Below are 9,401 nucleotides of genomic sequence, written 5' to 3'. Positions count from 1 at the left end.
TCAATATTAAAAGTTATGCATGGTCATTTACCTAATCGAGTATGGCTTCCATGGGATTCCAATACACCTATGGTGTTCTGGTTTATATCTATTCAACAAATCATAAATACACTTTTCGCCTGTTACATAGATGTCGGCATGGATACTCTAATCTTCGGATTGTTTTTGCAAACGTGTGCCCAGCTTGAAATTTTCGAGAATCGTCTTCACAAATTAATAATTAATGAAACAGTTAGAGATCTGGGACGTAAACTTTCGATGTCAAATAAGGACGAAGTGGAGATATCGGAAATCGTACGTCATCATCTCATCATTTACAAGTGAGTTATGACAGGTGTTTATATGCATGTTTATATTAAAATGTCTTTTTATGTGTGCGTGCGCGATTGAGTGTCTGCGTATTTGAATGCTTGAATTAATTTCTGTATTTAAAAATCACTATTATCTATGGCGGTATAATCTTCAAGAATTATGACGAAAAAGATTTGAAAGTAAAAGGATCATATAACTGACGTTATTTACTATTACTAACATACAATTGTTAAGAAAACGGAGGAGCATGCATTTCAGCGTGATTTTATTGTACGGACATTCCGCGATTAATTGTGTGGGACATAAAATAAAAATTAGATGTAAATGCTCGCTTAGAATTAAGTTTAAGTAGATTTTGTTTTAGTAAATGATACATGCTAACATTTTTTTACAATTTTTGGATTTGTACAAATCATATTATAAAATTATATATTGAAAGTGTAATTGCTTTACTCATATATGCAGTATATGCAGAACTAACGTGAAATGATTATAGATACGCTAAAACGGTGAACATTATATACAACCAAGTAATCTTCTTTCAATTCTTTGAAAGCATATTGGTATTATGTACATGCATTTATTACTTGACAAAGTATATTAATGAACTGTCTGCATTTGCGCCTTTTGTGGGATATACCATTTGCATGTTTCTACAAATCTACCTTTATTGTTGGTCTGCAAACGAAGTCATTCTTAAGGTAACAATCGATATAGTCTACAATCCATATCAAAATGATGTACCTTAGTTAAGAAAGTAGGAACTCGCAAGTGCTTTACCTGTTATAACTCACTTTTTTGCAAGATTTCGAAGGATAATTTAGCTTTATATGTAGATTTGAAAATAATCAATAGACTTGTATGCGTATATAAACATTTATATATATACATATTAGGGTGGTCCTTTATTTTTATTTTTTAGTTATTAACAATTTACCTAATTGTTTAAATGAGACGTATAAGGTCTCAAACGATGTAGAAAAGCAAGACACACATGTTAAAAAAAGAAAAGGGCTTTAGGTCGATTTTTGTGGAAAATAACGCCTTTAAAAACCAATGCTGATGGAATAAACAGTTTAATACAAGAGAACTCATATGTTTAAAAATCCGGAGGCACGGATTTCCGTCATCCGATCGAGCTGAGCTTTGGCGGGGATTATTTTTTTGCGGATTAAAAACATTCTGGAAGGTACCGCATAATAAATTTAAAAGTCGAAAAAATAAGGATCACCCTAATACGAATATACATATGTAATGCTAGTAATGTTAAAAGATATTGATAATTATTCAGTATTATTATGGAGTGTTAAATTTAATAATATTGTGTTGTCAGAGTACAAGTGTAGGAGACGCTATATATTGCACGGACTGGCCATTACTACCAGTTAACGAACAAAAGGACTTGCTGTTAATCATGATGCGAACCACAATTCCTATAACGTTCACAAGCAGCTTTTTGATAACCCTTTCTCTTGAATCTTACGGCAGTGTTAGTAGTCTTGTTGTGATAAATATTTTGATAACAAAGTAAATACTTGTGCGCGAAATTATATCAATGTCTGCACATTTATGGTGCATGTCGGAAAACGTACAAGTAAACATTTTTATAACTCCATTGCTTTCTATTTTATTTCTCTAATTTTCCTTTCAGATCTTGAAAGCGTCATACTCGGCATTTAATGTACTTACACAGTAAAGTATAAATAACCAAACGTGTAATTGGAGATAATGATTATGTAGGTTTTTTCATAAATTAGTTAATAAATCCGAAAGTTTCTGCTCAGATATTTATTTCAATATTACTCTGTATTACGAGTCCAGGAATAATGGCGTCAATCAATGCAAACTGAATACAAATATTGTACAAAATATAATGAAATACATGTTTCTAAACCTGGAAATTTCTGTTTGCGTGTTTATTTCAACCTTACTTTTATTTGGCTTTTTAGAATATTAACGCGATGAACATTGTACGTAGACATTTTACACTGTAATACCATCCACGTTTGTATCTGACGTACAAGCAGCACTAATTTCGGCTCTAGCATTAAAGTTAGAAAAGAATAATTTTTCATGCTATATGCTACATGTGATGTATTGAGTATAGAATTAATACATTGTGTCGTTTTCCTGTACACTCGTCATACCTCATAAGTAGTATACAAGCAACTTGAGAAATATGCTCTGACATTGAGTATATTATGCATCACATTCTTTATACGATCGTCTGGTATTTTTATGTAATAGAGCGGGAAACTTTGCGGAAGATACGATATTCTTCGTAGTTCCGATGGACAAGAGATGTACAAATAAATTATTCAAATGGAATATACCAACGTGCGGGAATATAAAAGACGACTTTCCTTGATGACGGCAAGTAGGAAAACTTTTACAATTGTAGTATTCGCAAGAACAGAAAAGAACGTGTATTCCATAATAAATGATTTAATAACTTCATGTCGATTTCTTAATGGCCGTAATTGTAGTAGGGTTGACAAGATGCTGAAGTGGGTAAAACTATACACAGTCTGTCGCAAAACGTGCTCGGTTACACTTAAGTGAAATTTATTGACCATTACAATAAGAAAATAACATATTGTATCAGTGTATTTGTTTTATGATGTTTTAAATTCCGTTGTATTATTAGCCACAATACTGAAAAACCAATATTCCGAAATAAGGTGTGTGATTATAAATATATTTCATTACGCTTATAAATATATTACTTTCTAGTTATATTCTCACAAATCATATATTACATCACGTTTAAATAAGGTTGTCCAGTATTTAACCCGCGATAGCATTGGACGCGATCTGTACATTAAACGTATAAAATCTTTCTTAATTGGATACATTCGGATCATGTATTCAGTGTTTCCAATTAAAATCAGATTGTGGAATTTAATACTTCACGTAATCTATTTATACAACTTTATTTTACTTTTTGCATTAAATATAATTTTTCTTAACTATTGCCTTACACTGAACATTCAATTAATTATTTAAAATAAGATATTTTTTGCAAACTGTAAACTACTTTTTTAGATACTTTTATATATAGAAAGAGGCTATACTTTTGTGAAATATAACAATAAGTTGTTTGTGAAGAAAGAGATATACAAATATGAAAATACTTTCTTTACAATTTCTAACATATACCATTTGTGGTATATGGCGACCTATTGAGTGGTCATCGAATGGTGCTAAGCTGCTGTATAGTATATTTACCTACGGTGTAATATGTTCGGAATACTTTAGGGTGTTAACTCAATTTATGGATATAGTACTTTTTGTCGACAATATTGATGATTTTATCGCTACTGCACTATTGTTTTTGTCTATGGTTAACGTTTGTTGTAAAGCAACTTTCATTTTGATACGTCGGAATGCGATCATCAACGTAGTGGAATCATTGCTGAAAGCACCACATAAACCTCGAAACGAGGATGAAGTAGCTATCCAAACGAAATTTGATAAGTTTATCAGGTAAGTTCATATGTTTATTAAAACGTTCCAATATTAAACTATTAATATTACCGACTTAAAATGTTTATGTAATAATTTACTATTATATATGTTCAGCATATATTATTTCTGTATCGCCCAAATTTGATCAGTATGGTATTGATCAATGTTGTTTCTTTAACACAAATTCCGGACCGTTTATTTCTTACTAAATTACGTTCATCATATATTTCCAAATTATCATTTTTATATATAAGAAGATACGGTAATTTTCAACATTTTGTTTAATTATTAAACAGCTTTTTATTAAAGGAGCTTCATAAATATCATTTTAAATTAATTATTAAGCATACAACTATAGGCGCCGACTTTGTGGGGGCAGAGCACTTTTTGCCCCACTAATAATTTTTATTGCGGCAGCGCCCCACAATAACTTTGAAATTACGAATTTTGATAATGTCGTTCGTTTACTACAGCAGAAACAATATCTTGTGGATTTGCTGCCAGAGTTGGTCAAATTTGTAAAATTAATTTTAACGATCCCTATAACTACGTGTACTGCCGAATAGTTATTTTCTTCTGCAAGAAGATTACTAACTTATTTACGAAGTACCACGACATAAAATCGGTTAAATTGCTTAAGCATTTTACATGTACGTGCGTATCCGAACAAGCGATATTTATAAATGCTATTGCTAACGAGTTTATTAGTCGAACCGAATTTATTACGAACCGTTTATTAGTCCGTTGTGGAAACTTTTTACGATTAGGATAAGTGTAAGTTTTCTTTCCAATTTTGTACGTACATTAAATATTCGGTTTGTACCTAAATTTTCTTGTAAATGTAAACATATAATCTACATACTTTTGTATACTTTATTTTTCCTCGAAGTAAGGATTACTAAAAAAAACCATTATTTGAAATAATAATTTCATGCATCTCCCAAACCCCCCCCCCTCAATATTTTTCCCTAGTTGGCGCCGCTGCATACAACACATATAGAAGTTACAAATTAGTATTTAAATTTTTTAATTATAAATTTCTGTGAATTTTAAGTACAAATAATTTGTGCGTTTATACAATTTAATCTCGATTCCATGTTTGCAGAACGTTATCGACAAGATACTATTTTTTGGCGACAGGCTCCGTTGCAGGCCTCACTCTAGGATCAATATTAAATGCTATGCATGGTCATTTACCTTATCGAATATGGCTGCCATGGGATTACAATATACCTCTGGTGTTCTGGATTATATCTAGTCATCAAATCATAACTACACTTTTCGCCTGTTACATAGATATCGGCACGGATACTCTTATCTTCGGATTGTTTTTGCAAACGTGTGTCCAGCTTCAAATTTTCGAGAATCGTCTTCACAAATTAATAATTAATAAAACAGTTAGAGATCTGGGGCATAAACTTTCGACGTCGAATAAAGACGATGTGGAGATATCGGAATGCGTACGTCATCATCTCATCATTTACAAGTAAGTTATGCTTATATGCATGCATTCAAATACCTGTTTATACGTGCGTGATTGAGTGTCTGCCGTATTTGAATGCGTGAATTAATTTCTAATTTAAAAATAATAGCTATTGTCTATAGCGTTAATCTTCAAGATTTATAACGAAAAGGTGTTGACAGTAAAAAGATCATATAATTGACGTTATTTAATACTAATATACAGTTGTTAAGAGATATATATCATTTGCATTTCACCGTGATTTTATTATATGGACATTCCGCGATTAATTGTGTGGGACATAAAATAAAAGTTAGATCTAAATGCTCGCTTAGAATTTGTTTTTAGTAAATGATACATGGTAAAATTTTTTGCAATTTTTGGATTTGTACAAATTATGTTATAAAATTATATATTGAAAGTGTAATTGCTTTAAACTAATATGCAGTATATGCAGAACTAACGTGAAACGATTATAGATACGCGAAAACGGTAAACGTCATATTCAACCAGGTGTTCTTCATTCAATTCTTCAAAAGCATATTGGTATTATGTACATGCGTGTTTCACTTGACAACGCATATTACGGAAATGTCTGGACTTGCGACTTTTTTGATATATACCATTACCATGTTTGTACAAATCTACATTTATTGTTGGTCTGGAAACGAAGTAATTCTTAAGGTAACAACTGATATATTCTACAATTTGTATCAAAATGATGTACCTGTGTTAAGAAATATGGGAACTCGCAAGTGCTTTAACTGTATAACTCACTTTTTTACGAGATTTCGAAGGATAGTTTAGCGCTTTATGTTTAGATTTGAAAATAATCAATAGGCCTATATGGGTACATCAAAATGTTTATATATACATATATATTTATACACATATATATACGCATATGTACTTATGTTATACTAGTAATGTTAAGAGATACTGATAATTATTTAGTATTATTGCAAACTGATAAATTTAATTATATTGTGTTGACAGAGTATAAGTATAGGAAATGCTATATATTGCACGGACTGGCCATTACTACCAGTTAACGAACAAAAGGACTTGCTGTTAATCATGATGCGAAGCACAATTCCTATAACGTTCACAAGTAGCTTCTTGATAACTTTTTCTCTTGAATCTTACGGCAGTGTTAGTAGTCTTGTTGTGATAAATATTTTGATAACAAAGTAAATACTTGTGCGCGAAATTATATCAATTTGTGGTGCATGTCGAAAAACGTACAAGTTGAAATTTTTATAACTGCACGGCTTCCCATTCTATTTCTCTAATTTTCCTTTCAGATCTTGAAAGCGTCATACTCGGCATTCAACGTGCTTCAAAAGTGAAATATAAATAAACAAACGTGTACTTGAGCACGATAATTATGTAGTTTTCCATAAATTAATTAGTATTTCCAAAATTTCTGTTTACGTATTTATTTCAATCTTAGCCCTTATTACTATTCCAGGAATACTGAGGTTAATGTACGCACATTGAATATATACATTCTACACATTATTGTGTAGAATGTAATGTACAATTCATCAATTTCAAGCGATTTCAAGCGACATTAATTTCGCTTCAGTATGAAGTCAAGTGGGTGGAATTTTTCAGTAAATTCCATATGTGATGTATTGTGTTGCGAATAGGGTTGGTATATAATTATTATGTATACTTGTAGTCGGCATACGTGCAGACAGTTTATTCAGAAAATATCTAAATGTCTTATACATCTTCGCTACATTGTGTGGTATATATTATGCAATATGATAGGGCTCTTCGAGAAATACTATCTTCCACTCAGTTTAGGTAAATATGAAGATGTACAAATAATTTATTCAATGAGAACATAATGTGCGTGACTGTAAAGGACAGTACCTCTCGATGATTGCAAGTAGAAAAACTTTCAGAATTATAGTATGCACAGAAGATGAAGAGAACGAGTACTCCGTAATAAATATCTAAACGACTTCACGTTTCGATTTTTTAATGACCATTATTATTGTTACTGGGGTTAGAAGTTGATCGAACTATGTAAAACTACATAGTCCGTTGCAAAACGTCCTTGCATGGTTACATTTAAATAAAACTTATCAAAATTCACGATAGTAAAACACGTTGTATCTATAATATTTGTTAATTGTGTTGTATTAGTAGCAAGATTTTGAAAGAGGTGCGCGATAAATACTTAGAAATATTACTTTCTAGTTATATTCACACGATTTAAGATTCTCCGTCCGATTCTCAAACTAAAGTACGCGGTCTATGAGTTGAGTGAATAAAATTTATCGCAGATATTTACATTCAGTGTTAAGTGTGTGATTTAATCATCAGTTTGTGAAATTTATTAATTTATTAATTTAATTTATTAATTTTTCGTGAAATATTATACAGGCTTTTGCATTAAATTTAATTTTCCTTACAATTATCTTATATGTACATATGTTTCGTTGGCTATTTAATCTGGCACGTATGATATAAGATACTTTTCGCAATGCTTTAATCCTTTTCTTTATATGTAGAAAGAGACTATACTTTTGTGCAGCCCATTGATAAGTTGTTTGTAAAGAAAGCGATCCAAATATGCAAATACTTACATTACAATTTTTAGTGTATAACTTTTGTGGTTTATGGCGACCTAGTGAATGGTCATCAAATGTCGCAAAACTATTGTACAATGTATTCACCTTTGTTATAATATCCTCGGAATACTTTGTTGCGTTAACTCAATTTATGGATATAGTACTTATTGTCGACAATATCAATGATTTTGCCACTAATACTCTAATATTCCTGACTCTTGCCGCCGTATGTTTTAAAGCGACAGTCGTTTTGATGCGTCGGAATGCGATTATCAATTTGATGCGACTATTGATGAAAACACCGTGTAAACCTTGTGACGAAGACGAATCAGCGATACAAACAAAGTTTGATAGATTTATCAGGTATGTATAATTAATTGGAAAATTTTATGGTAAAACATTAACGTACTTTGCTCGAATTATCGCAAGAATATAGTCCGTTTACTGTATTTTACATATTTCTTTTTGTCCTAGACCAAACTAAACATGCGGAATGTATATTTTTAGCGCTCCTTACAGGACCTTTATTAATTGTTGGACTTTACTCATTTTATATACTTTTAGAATAATTGTGGTCATATAGATTTAATGACTTAATTACTAATTATATCTTGTTGAATTAAAAAATATTGTGTATATAAAATAATTTAAATAAATATTATTTTAAAGCAGCATTACACACACACACAAACACGTAACCACAGAATAATTAAATCCTGTCATAAATTAACGCATTTTATATACACAATATTTTTGTTACATTTATAAAATATATAAGTAAATTTTAAATGTTGTAAATGTACAAAAGTTATATTAAATAATATAGCATAACTTTCTTTCTGTATTTACAGGTCGTATTCTATAAAATACACGCTTTTGGCGACTAGCGCCATTATAGGCATTACAATAGGAGCAGTATTAAATGTTATGCAAGGTCATGTACCTTATCGAATATGGCTGCCATGGGATTATAATATACCTCCAGTTTTCTGGATTATATCTATTCACCAAATTGTATCTTTAATTTTTGGCACAATGATGAGTATCGGCACGGATACCTTAATTTTCGGATTGTCTTTGCAAACATGTGCCCAGCTTGAAATTTTCGAAAATCGTCTTCACAAATTAATAATTAATAAAACAGTTAGATATCTGGAACATGCACTCTCTTCGTCGAATAATGACAAAACGGAGATATCGGAGTGCATACATCATCATCTCAGGATTTACGAGTAAGGGCCATTCTACAATACGTCGTAAGAGATGGCAACTGCTAGTTGAAAAGTGTTATTTTTATGTTGCGCTTGTCAATTGCGATTGTCAAATGAGAGTTGGCGAACTTTTAACTTTTTTGGCGACAGTAACTGGCAATCGGCAATCATGCAGAAATAACACTTTTCAACTGGCAGTTGCCATCGTTTGCGACGTACCTATTGTAGAACCGGCTTAAGTCATGTAAAACTCCTTGCATTTCATGCATATATGATGTCTGTTCAAAAAATTTTCAAATTTTTTTTATAATTTTCCGGGCGTATCTATAACTCATTCAGCTCTGTCGTCTTTAAAATATGTTC

At 31.2% G+C, this 9,401-nt stretch overlaps 3 protein-coding genes across 4 annotated transcripts; all 3 read left to right on the top strand.

Annotated features, from left to right (window-relative positions):
* Positions 1-6: 6 nt before the first annotated feature.
* Positions 7-2,157, top strand: LOC112458962 (putative odorant receptor 71a). The gene is made up of 4 exons (XM_025022820.1): positions 7-320; positions 809-1,013; positions 1,646-1,801; positions 1,964-2,157. The coding sequence occupies exons 1-4, from the start codon at positions 16-18 to the stop codon at positions 2,006-2,008; spliced, it is 711 nt and encodes a 236-aa protein (XP_024878588.1). The 5' UTR covers positions 7-15; the 3' UTR covers positions 2,009-2,157.
* A 704-nt stretch (positions 2,158-2,861) lies between these two features.
* LOC112458959 (odorant receptor 46a-like) lies at positions 2,862-6,625 on the top strand. Its single transcript, XM_025022814.1, has 6 exons — positions 2,862-2,993; positions 3,358-3,798; positions 4,886-5,266; positions 5,722-5,926; positions 6,239-6,394; positions 6,547-6,625. The coding sequence occupies exons 2-6, from the start codon at positions 3,437-3,439 to the stop codon at positions 6,589-6,591; spliced, it is 1,149 nt and encodes a 382-aa protein (XP_024878582.1). The 5' UTR covers positions 2,862-2,993; positions 3,358-3,436; the 3' UTR covers positions 6,592-6,625.
* Positions 6,626-7,292: 667 nt separating this feature from the next.
* On the top strand, positions 7,293-9,063 carry LOC112458961. Of its 2 annotated transcripts, none has more exons than XM_025022819.1 (3): positions 7,293-7,418; positions 7,768-8,190; positions 8,679-9,063. In XM_025022819.1, the coding sequence occupies exons 2-3, from the start codon at positions 7,829-7,831 to the stop codon at positions 9,061-9,063; spliced, it is 747 nt and encodes a 248-aa protein (XP_024878587.1). In that variant the 5' UTR covers positions 7,293-7,418; positions 7,768-7,828. The 2 variants fall into 2 exon arrangements, with proteins under 2 accessions (XP_024878587.1, XP_024878586.1); XM_025022818.1 differs by having other exon boundaries at positions 7,293-7,578.
* The last annotated feature ends 338 nt before the right edge of the window (positions 9,064-9,401 follow it).

This window comes from Temnothorax curvispinosus, unplaced genomic scaffold, assembly GCF_003070985.1.
Source record: "Temnothorax curvispinosus isolate PA1 unplaced genomic scaffold, ASM307098v1 QBEX01009403.1, whole genome shotgun sequence".
NCBI lineage: Eukaryota > Metazoa > Arthropoda > Insecta > Hymenoptera > Formicidae > Temnothorax > Temnothorax curvispinosus.
This window is presented reverse-complemented; position numbering and strand designations above follow the sequence as displayed.

What these genes read in the sequence shown, in the direction of transcription:
- LOC112458962 (XM_025022820.1), top strand. Translation starts at nt 16, where the DNA reads ATGCATGGTCATTTACCTAATCGAGTATGGCTTCCATGGGATTCCAAT. An exon ending in CAAACGAAGTCATTCTTAAG is followed by an intron (nt 1,014 to 1,645) that starts GTAACAATCGAT and finishes TTGTGTTGTCAG; the next exon opens with AGTACAAGTGTAGGAGACGC. An exon ending in CTCTTGAATCTTACGGCAGT is followed by an intron (nt 1,802 to 1,963) that starts GTTAGTAGTCTT and finishes TTTTCCTTTCAG; the next exon opens with ATCTTGAAAGCGTCATACTC.
- LOC112458959 (XM_025022814.1), top strand. Translation starts at nt 3,437, where the DNA reads ATGAAAATACTTTCTTTACAATTTCTAACATATACCATTTGTGGTATA. An exon ending in GAAACGAAGTAATTCTTAAG is followed by an intron (nt 5,927 to 6,238) that starts GTAACAACTGAT and finishes TTGTGTTGACAG; the next exon opens with AGTATAAGTATAGGAAATGC. An exon ending in CTCTTGAATCTTACGGCAGT is followed by an intron (nt 6,395 to 6,546) that starts GTTAGTAGTCTT and finishes TTTTCCTTTCAG; the next exon opens with ATCTTGAAAGCGTCATACTC.
- LOC112458961 (XM_025022819.1), top strand. Translation starts at nt 7,829, where the DNA reads ATGCAAATACTTACATTACAATTTTTAGTGTATAACTTTTGTGGTTTA. An exon ending in AAGTTTGATAGATTTATCAG is followed by an intron (nt 8,191 to 8,678) that starts GTATGTATAATT and finishes CTGTATTTACAG; the next exon opens with GTCGTATTCTATAAAATACA.